The sequence below is a fragment of the Myxine glutinosa genome, chromosome 10 (genome assembly GCF_964187855.1).
Source record: "Myxine glutinosa chromosome 10, kmMyxGlut1.1, whole genome shotgun sequence".
In the NCBI taxonomy this organism is placed as follows: Eukaryota; Metazoa; Chordata; class Myxini; order Myxiniformes; family Myxinidae; genus Myxine; species Myxine glutinosa.
Genome location: NC_136270.1, coordinates 18,135,376 through 18,148,536, shown reverse-complemented (window position 1 = coordinate 18,148,536; position 13,161 = coordinate 18,135,376). Strand labels below are relative to the sequence as shown.

General features: G+C 45.3%; 1 protein-coding gene across 2 annotated transcripts in view; it reads left to right on the top strand.

Annotated features, from left to right (window-relative positions):
• Window positions 1-13,161, top strand: part of KCTD1 (potassium channel tetramerization domain containing 1) — a 96,722-nt gene that overhangs the window by 44,117 nt on the left and 39,444 nt on the right. For both annotated transcript variants that reach the window (XM_078785392.1, XM_078785391.1), the window contains exon 2: window positions 2,203-2,381. In XM_078785392.1, the coding sequence (XP_078641518.1) occupies window positions 2,218-2,381 (164 nt within the window). In that variant the 5' untranslated portion in view covers window positions 2,203-2,217. The remainder of the gene's footprint in view (window positions 1-2,202; window positions 2,382-13,161) is intronic.

The following is a 13,161-nucleotide window of genomic DNA, read 5'->3' as shown; positions in this document are numbered from 1 at the left end:
TACACAGTTGACACTGCACGTGACAAAGCCGAATGCCCCAACTCTGTGTTTGCCTCAAAATCTTGTGTCCCAAACCCATCTCTCTCTGTTCCTACCTTACCCAGTCGAACCCAACTACTCCTGGACTCTTTGTCCTTCTCTCCTGACAAGGTGGAGAAGTTTTTGTCAAACCTCGACTCTGATTCTGCAACTGGACCAGACGGCATCAGCCCACGGGTCCTAAAATCCTGCTCTGCCGCTCTATCTCACCCTCTCTCTGTTCTTTTCACCTTCTCTTTTGCTCAAGGTAATCTGCCAGCATCTTGGAAATCAGCAAACATTACCGCTTTTCACAAAAAAGGTGCAAAAACAGATCTTTGCAACTGCAGACTAATCAGCCTGCTCCCAATTATCAGCAAAGTCATGGAATCCATCATTGCTTCGGATATCAAATCCTTCCTCTTTCTCCAATGGCTTGATCTCCGATCATCAATTTGGATTCAGACCAGGTCATTCTACTCTGGACATGTTGCTTCTGCTGTCTCAACAATGGATGGAGGTACTCAAATGCCAAACAGGAAATCAGAGCTGTCTCCCTTGACATATCACGTGCCTTCGATATGGTCTGGCACCCAGCTCTGCTCACCAAACTCTCCTCCTATGGTATCCATGGAAATGTCCACGCATGGCTTGCGGACCTCCTCTCTGGTCGTAGTCAACGTGTGGCCCTGAATGGATTTCCCTCATCTCCCCTTCCTGTTCTGGCTGGAGTTCGCCAAGGTAGTGTTCTGGGCCCTGTGCTATTTCTGGTCTTCATCAATGATCTCTCCGACTCTCTGGAAAATCCTCTCGATCTCTTTGCTGATGACTCCACTCTCTGCCGCTCCATTCCTCATCCCTCAGATCGGCAGTCTGCAGCCTCCTCACTTTCTGAAGACCTGGACAAAATCACAGACTGGTCAAACAAGTGGAACATGTCTTTCAATCCTGACAAATCTCACACTCTTACTATGTCTCTCTGAAAAGACCGACTGGAAAACCATCCCATCTACTTTCTCAACAATCCTCTCCAAGAAGTTCTGTCGCTCAAGCTTTTGGGTCTCATTATCTGCCCTGATCTTTCTTGGGAAAATCACATTTCCAAGCTGGCCGCCAAAGCCAGTCGCCGACTGGGCATCTTCCGTCGTGCGAAGTCCTTCCTTGGCACACCTGAGCTCCTCACCACATACAAAGATTTCATCCGCAGCTCAATGGAATACTGTTTCCCCCTCTGGGCCGGTGTTCCTGCCTCACACCTAGCTCGGCTTCACGCTGTTGAAACCAAAGCTTTCAGAATCATTGGAATCCCCCCCGATGAAGCTAACTCCGAGGGCCTTTCACTCACTCACCGCAGGCAGGGTGGTGGTCTTTTTGTCTTCTACCGACTCCTCTCTGGCCTTGCTCCCCCAGCTCTTTCTGTGCTCTGTCCCCCAAATATTCCTACAGGTCGCACAAGATCTGCCAGCAACCCTCTTATGGTTAAACTGCCAAAATCTAGGCTCTCTGCTCACCTTCGCTCTTTCATTCCCCTTTTCTCCCACCTCTGGAACAAACTCCCCCACTCCCTTCAATCCCACTCCTCCCTCCAGGTCTTTAAAACAGCTGTTCACCACCATCTCTTATCTTTCCCCATCCAAAACCTTGATCTTTTCTACCCCTGTTAATTCACCCCAGATAAACCTTTTTGAAATTCCTAGTTCTTTCGTGGAAGCCCTTGCAGTGTCCATATGTTTTATACCTCTTCCACCTCCCCCCAAGCCCTCTCCCTCCCACAGTTCTCTCGATGTCCCTGCTCTCAAATGTTGTGTTTGTGTCCTTCCCCCTCTCTCCCCATCTTGTCTACCGCTCCCCTTATTTTGTGTTTTATGTGTCGGTTTGACTTTTTGTGTAATTAATGTTAGCTCTTTCACGAGCCTCGATCTTGTATTAAAAAAAAAGGGGAAAAAAGGGTGTGTGCATGCAAAGTTTGGGGCTGCTAGGTTTAATGGTTTTGGAGTTATGGAGGAGACAGATGGAAGGACGGATGGACACTGCCTTTTATTATTATTATAGATGAATACACCATGCTGCGTATGCTTACACGTCCTGAGTAATGGGCACGTCACAAAACCACTACGAATGACTCCTTCATCAATCTTCTGGTATATGTGCCTATTTTGTCTAACCTGTTCTTGGCATACACAGGTGCGAGCAGCGGCCATGTCTCGCCCGTCTTTGCCGCGCTCCCCCGTGTCCCCTCTGGGGTCACAGGGCATCCCGGCTCCAGCGCAGCTCACCAAATCCAACGCACCCGTGCACATCGACGTCGGAGGTCACATGTACACGAGCAGTCTTGCTACGCTGACCAAGTACCCTGATTCCAGGTAATACCATCAGCAAAATCACCTCATGATTGTATCCCTAATATTGATTCAAAAATAAAATAGTATAAAGGAAACGGTGCAATGATAGTGAGGGAAGAAAATAACATGGGTATTGAGTGACAGAGAGATCACATGAGTATTGAGAGACGGAGGCATCACATGGGTATTGAGGGACAGAGTGATCACATGGCTATTGGGAGACAGAGAGTTCACATGGCTATTGAGGGACGGAGGAATCACATGGTTACTGAGGGACAGAGGGATCACATGGGTATTGAGGGATGGAGGATCACATGGCTATTGAGGAATGGAGGTATCACATGGCTGTTGAGGAACGGAGGATCACATGGCTATTGAGGAATGGAGGTATCACATGGCTGTTGAGGGACGGAGGATCACATGGCTATTGAGGAATGGAGGTATCACATGGCTGTTGAGGGACGGAGGATCACATGGCTATTGAGGAATGGAGGAGTCACATGGGTATTGAGGGACAGAGGAATAACATGGGTGTTGAGGGACGGGGGAATCACATGGGTATTGAGGAACGGAGGGATCACATGGGTATTGAGGGATGGAGGAATAACATGGGTATTGAGGGACAGAGGGATCACATGGTTATTGAGGGATGGAGGGATCACATGGCTATTGAGGGATGGAGGGATCACATGGCTATTGAGGGATGGAGGGATCACATGGGTATTGAGGGACGGAGGAATAACATGGGTATTGAGGGACAGTATTACATGGGTTTTGAGGGACAGAGGATCACGAGTATTGAGGGATGAAGGATCACATGGCTATTGAGGGATGGAGGGATCACATGGTATTGAGGGACGGGGGGATCACATGGGTATTGAGGAGCGGTGGATCACATGGGTATTGAGGAACGGTGGATCACATGGGTTTTGAGGGACAGATCGATCACATTGGAATTAAGGGACAGAGGGATCACATGGGCATTGAGGGATGGGAGGATCACATGGATATGGAGGGACAGAGGGATCACATGGGTATTGAGGGGCGGAGGATTTCCTTGGGCCTTGAGGGACAGAGGGATCACATGGGTATTGAGGAATGGAGGATTTCCTTTGGCCTTGAGGGACAGAGGGATCACATGGGTATTGAGGGATGGAGGATTTCCTTGGGCCTTGAGGCACAGAGTGATCACATAGGTTTTGAGGGACGGAGGATTCCATGGGTTTTGAGGAATAGAGGGATCACATGGATATTGAGGGACAGAGGGATCATATGGGCCTTGAGGGACGGCAGATCACATGGGGTTTGAAGGACAGAGGTAGCATATGGGTATGGAGGGTTTGGGGATCACATGGTTATTGAGGGATGGAGGCAGAACATGTGTATGGAGGGAGAGGAGGAGTGAAGATGGATGGAAAAAGAAGAAGTAACTACACGTGTGTGTTGGTGCTAATTATGCTCATCATAATTGGCAAAGGGGGAGTCTGCAGGTGAGAATGGGTGGGAGAGGGGGAGCATTTATGAATTGGCGAGGGATGTGGGAGTACATGTGAATGGACCTATCCCTTGTTGATGTGATGAAGTGTTTTCCACAAGGAATTCTTGTGGGGGGCGAGGGGGGGGGGGGTGGAAATCAGTGGAGTAGGAGTGGGGTTAGATCTGCAATTTTGATTTCCAGGTGCTGTTTGGAATACAGTACCAGGTAACCAGATCGTGATAATAGTTCCTTTTTGAAAATATAGCAAATACAAACTACTCCACAACAACCAATATAATTCCCTAATTATATTATCAGACCTTTTACCAACTGATGCACAGAGTTGGACATCATGGTTCACCTTAACTCGAGGAGTAACTATCGGTGCTGTCATCGGGAAAGCAAGATGTAAGATTGCCCCCCTCCCTCCACTCCCACCTTCCTCACCCGATTATTTCCTCCAAAGTCCTTGCCGTAAACATGTCGTGTCGTCAACAGGCCTGGGGTGCATATGAGTGGTAAGAGAGCACGTGAAAACTTAGGGGATTAGGTGGGATTGAAGGGTGTACATGATAATTGGAGAAGGAAGGGAGGGAGTGCTTGGGGGGGGGGGGGGGCATATGAAATTGATGGGGTAGAGGGAGTACGTAAGGATGGGAGAGGAGAGGGATTGCGTGGGAATTTTTGGGGGTGGAAGAATGTGTGGATGTAGGGGAGGGGTTGAGATTTTGAGACAGACACACTTACCTTTGAGTTGTCTAACCTGAGTTGTATTCCCAAAGTGACTAAGAATGGTTCAATTGATACTTCACAGACAGAGGAGGAGAGGGGGGAGGGGCACGGTGTTGTAGACGTGATGAAGGGAGGGTGCACGAAAAGAGAAGCTGCATTAGCCTGAAGAAGATCCCTCCCCGCCAAATAAAATGCAAATTCGGTGGAGCTAGGTCGGTCAAGGCCCGAGGATACCAGGGTAGTGGCATGACACCTCCTCACCTGCTCTTTCACTTACTTCATCACTCACTCATTCTCTCATGCATGATATATGATCATGTGATTCCCTCTCCGCTGTCTCCCTCCCTCCATCACTTTTGTCTCCTTTCCTCTCCTTCTCCCCCCCCCCCCCCCCCCCACAGATATATGATCACGTGATTCTCTCTGTCCCCTCTCCTCTTTCTCCCTTCATCTTTGTCTCCCCCATGATATATGATCATTGATCATGTGATTTTTTCTCCCCCTCTTCTCTGTCTTCCTCCCTCTCTCTGTTCCCCTCCTTCTCTCTCTGTCTCCTCCTCTCTCTGTCACCTTCCCCCTCTCTCTGTCTCCCCCTCTCTCTGTCTCCCCTCTCTCTGTCTCCCCCTCTCTCTGTCTCCCCCTCTCTCTGTCTCCCCCTCTCTCTGTCTCCCCCTCTCTCTGTCTCCCTCCCCCTCCCTCTCTCTGTCTCCCTCCCTCTCTGTCTCCCCCTCTCTCTGTCTCCCCCTCTCTCTGTCTCCCCTCTCTCTGTCTGCCCCTCTCTCTGTCTCCCTCCCCCTCCCTCTCCCTCTCTCTGTCTCCCTCCCCCTCCCTCTCTCTGTCTCCCCTCTCTCTGTCTCCCCCTCTCTCTGTCTCCCCCTCTCTCTGTCTCCCCCTCTCTCTGTCTCCTCCCTCTCTGTCTCCCCCTCTCTCTGTCTCCCTCCCTCTCTGTCTCCCCCTCTCTCTGTCTCCCTCCCCCTCCCTCTCTCTGTCTCCATTCATCTCTCCCGCTTGATATATGATCATGTGGTTGATTAATTATATGTCACACAAAGCAGCGTTTTTTTCTTTCTTTTTTCTTGTTATTTTTTGGGGTGGAAACCCGTTTTGGGGGGGGGGGGGGGGGGAGGCTGGAAAGGGAAATGGAAATCGGTTTATTCCAATAGCTGAGAGATAAGGGAGATTTAAATGGATCTCGGTCCTGACAGCTGTGGAAAGACGTCCCCTCTGTCCTCTCTAATTGCATTTGAATCAGATGGGCCGACGTGTACTAATTGGCGGATCGATACTTTATTTCTTCCAAGTTGGTCGATATTTCAATTGGTAAAAGTTACTCTCTCCCACCCACGCACTGATTTCATCATGATAAAAAATGAGGATGTTTAATACCCGATCAATATTATATAATATTAATCAATCAATCAATCTATATCAATATCAATGTATAGATCAATCTATATAATATTACGCATGCCAGTCTGTCTATTCCTCCTCGCATATCACGACATAACGGAATCTCACGAGATTGTGAATTGGACATTGCTTCGACTGTCACTTCACACCCTGCGCCATTTTAATGAGTGAATGAAGAAATACTATTTAAAGACGTAAGAATGCTTTCTTGCTTTGAAGCACTGGAAGAAACGGGGAGGGGAGGATAGAGGGCTGGGGTGGGGGCAGAGAGGGGGCAGAGTTGAGAGAGGGGGTTTAGGTTTGGGGGGAGGGGGCAGATTTAGGACTTTGGATGGGTAGGGTGGGGTTGGCCTGGATGAGTTGAGGACTTGGGGCTGCTCAGGGGGATTGGGTGGGGTGTAGGCTTTGGAACTGGCAGTTGGGGTGCAGGGGGAGTTGCAGACTTAGGGTTAGTGGGAGTTTAGGGTGGAGGGAGGTGTTGGGGATTGGCAGGCTTAGGTTTGGAGGGGGGGGGGGGTGATTTCATCAAGCAACATATTTTTGGGAGCACGTAGCTCGACAGTAGACAGAATAAAAATCCCATTATATTTAGCTATTCTTTGCATAATATTGGGGATACCAGCCATGGTCATTATCTTCTATATAAGAGAATTGTGTGTGTGTGTGTGTGTGTGTGTGTGTGTGTGTGTGTGTGTGTGTGTGTGTGTGTGTGTGTGTGTGTGTGTGTGTGTGTGTGTGTGTGTGTGTGTGTGTGTGTGTGTGTGTGTGTGTGTGTGTGTGTGGCGCCATTTTTCTCAGAGATGGCTAAACAGATCTTTATCAAACTTTCAGAGCTTCATCAGTGAGTGACTAGGAGTGTTTTAGGCAAAAAACAAACAAACAAAAAACATTTATTGAAAACATTTATGGGAACTGTGCGAGTTAGTTTTTGGGGATTTAAAAAAATCGCTTTATAGTGCCGGAGCCTTTTTGATTAATGACAGTTATTTACAAGTACACATGATCCCGGTGTGTACCCCGGTTTAGAGTAGGTACACCGTATCCCTGCACATCGTAAGAGTGTGACCAAGGGTTGGTGTCAGGAAGGGCATCCGGCCATAAAAACATTGCCTCAAACAGGGAACCATGATCGCCATGGGGCCCGCAAGGCTAACCCCCGCTGTAGCGGGGAAAAATGGCCTTAAAACGATCATTCATTCACATAAATTAATACAAGACAATTACCAGACATTTGAACATAAATAATCAAACAATTCTGGAAGCGGTCGAAGTTGTTGTTGTAAGGCTTCTTCTTCTTCCTGACGTCATCATACGTAACTCGGAAACGTGATGAATGGCACATTCAGCAGCATATATTCAACGAAAAGGTAAAATGATGATTTGACATTTGTGATGGATTCTGATTTGGATGCAATTGCTTTTCCATTACATTTGTCTGCATTTCAAATATGTTAATGTTTCTTTTTTGCTTGAGCAACGCCGGGTACTCCAGCTCTAAACACTTATATACTTTACTCTGGGTACAAATACAACTTTGTCTGGGGGGTAACATAGGCTATGTGGCCGCAGCCTCATGCGGGGGTCTGAGGGGCCAGGGGAGGGGTGTAAATTCTCGATGTAAATGTGTACTGTGTAGCGCCACCTGGTGATGGTGGCAGACGGTATTACAATTTCCTTTTTTACCTTGGCAACAATGAGGTTATGAAGCACTCTTTACACGGGTACATTTTTCCTCCTTCCCTTCCCCCCTCCCCCAAAACGGAGGGACCTGTCAAAGCTGCCCCCCCCCCCCCTAAAGATGCATATGTAGTATATCTTTCCCCTCCCTCTCCCCTCTCCTCTCCTTCCCCTCCCTCTTCCACTCCCTTCCTCACCCCTCCCTCTCCTGGCTACCACCCACCCCCCCACCGGCAACGCCGGGTACTCCTGCTAGTTATTAATATTACTACATTACCAGTGTGTGCAAGTAGAAGAGTTGAAGAGAAGAAAAGCGGGAGGGCCGACGGGAGTTGTGGGAGATATGTTGAAGGCAGCAGGAAGTTGGGGTGTGAAGAGAATAACAGAGATCTGTAATCTGGTGGTGAAAGAAGGCCGCATTCCAGTGGATTTGGAACTGAGTACCCTCATCCCTCTATACAAGGGGAAAGGTGACCCTCTGGAGTGTGGCTCGTACCGAGCGATAAAGTTATTGGAGCATGGAATGAAGGTATTGGAAAGGGTGTTGGAGAAGAGGATAAGGAAGAAGGTGAAGATCGACGAAATGCAGTTTGGATATATGCCAGGAAGAGGAACGACAGACGCGCTCTTTATTGTGAGGCAGTTGCAGGAGAAGTACATGGAGAAGAGGAAGAAGTTGTTTCTTGGGTTTGTTGATCTGGAGAAAGCATTCAATAGGGTTCCACGTGAAGTATTGACATGGGCATTGAGGAAGTTAGAAGTGGAGGAATGGTTGATCAGAGTAGTGATGGCAATGTACAAAAGAGCGTGCACAGCTGTAAGGACGAAGGACGGGAACAGTGGTGAGTTTGAGGTGAAGGTGGGAGTGCATCAGGGTTCGGTACTAAGTCCACTACTATTTGTAGCTGTGATGGAGGTGCTGGCTCAGAACGTAAAGGAGGGTTTACCATGGGAGTTGTTGTATGCAGATGATCTGGTGTTGATTGCGGAAAGTGTGGATGGACTGAAGGAAAAGATGACCAAGTGGAAGGAATGTATGGAGACAAAAGGTCTGAAGGTGAATATAGGAAAGACGAAGGTGATGGCAAGTGGTAAAGCATGTGGTGAGGTGGAAAGAACTGGGAAGTGGCCATGTGCTGTGTGCAGGAAGGGTGTCAGAGTGAACTCCATTCAATGTACAATGTGCGCTGAGTGGGTTCATCAAAAATGTTGTGGTCTGAGAGGGTCATTAACCAGTGTGGCAGCTACATTCAAATGTAAGGTGTGCACAGAGGGAGCTGCAGATGGAGGAAATGTTGAGTTGGATCTTGGAGACGGCGTGAAGCTGGAAGGTGTGAAAACATTTTGCTACCTCGGAGACATGCTGAATGGAGAAGGTGGATCAGACTCGGCAACGGTTGCTAGAGTGAGATGTGCATGAAGAAGTTTCGGGAACGGAGTGTCGCGCTGACGAGGAGGGGAGTGTTGTTGAAGCTGAAGGGGAAGGTGTATGCTGCATGTGTGAGAAGTGTTATGATTTATGGGAGCGAGACATGGGTCATGAATGTAGAGCAGCAACGAAGGCTGGAAAGGGTGGAAATGCGAATGGTTCCTTGGATGTGCGGAGTGTCATTGAGAGAGAGGAAGACAAATGATGAATTGCGAAAGATGATGGGAATAGAGCCTGTGATGGATGCTGTGAAAAGAAACAGTTTGAGATGGTTTGGTCATGTGTTGAGGAAGGATGAAAGTGACTGGTTGAGAAGAGTGATGGCAATGAATGTAGAAGGCAGTAGAGGACGGGGAAGACTGAGAAAGACTTGGCTAAAGATGGTGGAAGAAGAAATGCGGGCAAGGGGGTTAACAAGGAGAGATGCAGAAAATAGGGCAAAATGGAGAAGATTGTCATGGGGACCGCAAGGCTAACCCCCGCTCTAGCAGGGAAAATGGCCTTAAAATGCATGTTGTTGTTGTTGTATTGCCAGTGTGTGCCCCGGTTTAGAATAGGTACACCGTATATCTGCATGTTGTAAGAGATGACTAAAGGGTTGGTGTCAGGAAGTGCATCCGGCCATAAAAACATTGCCTCAAAAAGGGAAACATGATGATTGTCATGGGACCCGCAAGGTTAACCCCCCACTTTAGCAGGGAAAATGGCCTTAAAAGGGAATTATTATAATTATATACGTGGAATTTCCACAGGTTAACCTTCTTGGTGAATAATAGTATTTATATTATTTATTTATTTATTGTATTTATTAATTATATTGAAAATTGAGTAGCCTGTGCATCTGACTGACATTGTTAAGGGTGTTTATGCCATTTGGTTCAATGGTTCTCTGAACCGATCACCAGGACTTTGGTCAGGACAGCTTCATGGGAAAACATCAGAAAGGCAGGATCAAATGATGTCAACAATCCATTAATCAGAATACCCCCCGGATCCATCCCCCATCCTCTTCAAACTGTAATAATAAATAAATAAACAAGAAGACGTTATGCGTAGCATGATACTTGCAAAATCCCCCTGCCCCCCCACCCCCCAAAGTTTTCCATTGATACAGCAAATTGTCCATTTCATGAAGATTAAAATTTACAATCTTGATCAAAACTCGGGTCAACAGGATGAAAATTGACGATTTTTCAGATGAAAAATGACGACTTTGGAAGGTTGCCCTTGAGTTGACCTTTGACTTTTTGACCTCAAAACTAGTTAGTTTCCCTATTTAGTGACTCGATGTGCAAATGCTGTTCAATTTTCAAGTCAATCGGATGAAAATTAAGGATATTAAAAATTTGGCCTATGTTGACCTTTTGGCCTATGTTGACCTCAAAAATAGATGGTGGTTGAATTCAGTGACCATATATATAAATTCTCTAAGAAGTTCAAGTCAATCAAATGAAAATTGGTGATTTTATAAATGTGGCCCATGTTGACCTTTTGGCCTATGTTGACCTCAAAAATACTTGGTGGGTGAATTCAGTGAGCAGATATGCAAATGCTGTTCAATTTTCAAGTCAATCGGATGAAAATTGAGGATTTTAGAAATTTGGCCTATGTTGACATTTTGGCCTATGTTGACCTAAAAATATTTGGTGGTTGAATTCAGTGATCAGATATGCAAGTCCTCTTCAAATTTCAAGTCAATTGGATGAAAATTGAGGATTTTAGAAATTTGGCCTATGTTGACCTTTTGGCCTATGTTGACCTTTTGGCCGATGTTCACCTAAAATATAATTTGTGGTTGAATTCAGTGACCAGATATGCAAGTCTTCTTCAAATTTCAAGTCAATTGGATGAAAATTGAGGATTTTAGAAATTTGGCCTATGTTGACCTTTTGGCCTATGTTGACCTTTTTGCCTATGTTCACCTAAAATATAATTTGTGGTTGAATTCAATGACCAGATATGCAAGTCCTCTTCAAATGTCAAGTCAATTGGATGAAAATTGAGGATTTTAGAAATTTGGCCGATGTTGACCTTTTGGCCTATGTTGACCTCAAGAATACTTGGTGGTTGAATTCAGTGACCAGATATGCAAATCCTCTTCAAATTTCAAGTCAATTGGATGAAAATTGAGGATTTTAGAAATTTGGCCTATGTTGACCATTTGGCCTATGCTGACCTCAAAAGTACTTGGTGGTTGAATTCAGTGAGCAGATATGCAAGTGGTCTTCAAATTTCAAGTCAATCGGATGAAAATTGAGGATTTTAGAAATTTAGCAAAGTTGGTGACCTTTGGCCTATGTTGACCTTTTGACCTATTGACCCCAAAAACAATAGGCTTCTGGCTTTTGACCAACTCTACCATTTGGTGAAGTTTGGTGAAGATCGGTTGAAAATTGTGACCTGTAGGCCGGTGACAAACAAACAAACAGACAGACAAATAGACAAACAAACAGACAGACAGAACCACAAACACAACCGACCAATATACTTGAAAAATCTTCGATTTTGCAAGTAATAAATAAACAAGAAGACGCCATGCGGAGCACGATACTTGCAAAATACCCCCCCCCCCCTCCCCAAGAAAAAAAATCCCATTGATACAGCAAATTGTCCATTTCATAAAGATTAAAATTGACAATCTTGATCAAAACTCGGGTCAATAGGAAGAAAAGTGATGATTTTTCAGATGAAAAATGATGATTTTGGAAGGTTGACCTTGAGTTGACCTTTGACCTTTTGACCTCAAAAATAGTTGGTTTCCCTATTTAGTGACTCAATGTGTAAATGCTGTTCAATTTTCAAGTCAATCGGATGAAAATTGACGGTTTTTCATATAAAAAGTGATGATTTTGGAAGTTTGACCTTGAGTTGACCTTTGACCCTTTGCCCTAAAAATAGTTTCTTTCCCAATTTAGTGACGATATGCAAATGCTGTTGAATTTTCAAGTCAATCAGTTGAGAATTGACGGCTTTTTAGATGAAAATTGATGATTTTTAAAATTTGACCTTGAGTTGACCTTTTGACCTCAAAAATAGTATGTTTCCCAGTTTAGTGACTCGATATGCAAATGCTGTTCAATTTTCAAGTCAATCGGTTGAGAATTGACGGCTTTTTAGATGAAAATTGATGAATTTTAAAATTTGACCTTAAGTTGACCTTTGACCTTTTGACCTCAAAAATAGTATGTTTCCCAATTTAGTGACTTGGTATACAAATGCTATTCAATTTTCAAGTCAATCGGATTTAAAATGGCGATTTTAGAAATTTGACCTCCAGATGACCTTTGACATTTGACCTCAAAATCAATAGGCTTCTCAATCGGGACGACTTGTACAACGTGGTGAAATTTCGTGACGATCGGTTTAGAATTGTGACCTGTAGGCCGGTGACAAACAGACAGACAAATAGACAGACAAACAGACAGAACCACAAACGGAACCGACCAATATAGTTGAAAAATCTTCGATTTTGCAAGTAATAAATGGGACACGACGATGCGGTTTGCTACTTGTGAAACAATTTTTCCTAAAGATATATTGCCCAGATCATCATTTATCAATATCGGTACTTATGGGAACTGTGTGAGAATGACTCACGAAGGTGTTCGAAAGCTCACCACTTGTGCTTGGCTGGCCTGCCCCTTCCTCTGCAGAATGGTACCAGTCTCGATAAACTTTCTGTTTCACTCACGAATCCTTTTTCTCCATGGTGGCTGCATTACATAGATCATCCTGAAGCGTCGTTGAATCTGCGTAGCCGATTAGGTCTCCATAAACCAGGCAATACACAGCGCTTTTTCTTGTTATGATGCCATTTACAGTAAATGTGATGCAAGTGTCCTTGAAAGTTGAGATGAGATGCCTGGAAACTAAAAGAAAGTCAATAAAACTTTGGGAACTGTTCTTTCACATGCACCAAACACAACATTGTATCCCATTTTGTTATTTTTTTTATTATGCCTTGAATTTGGAACAGTAATTTGTGGACACCGTATATATTCCGATGGACAATGTTTAGTGTGTTATATAAACCACCTGTGCAAGTTAAGGATGACTCCTTGTTGAAGGATTTTAAC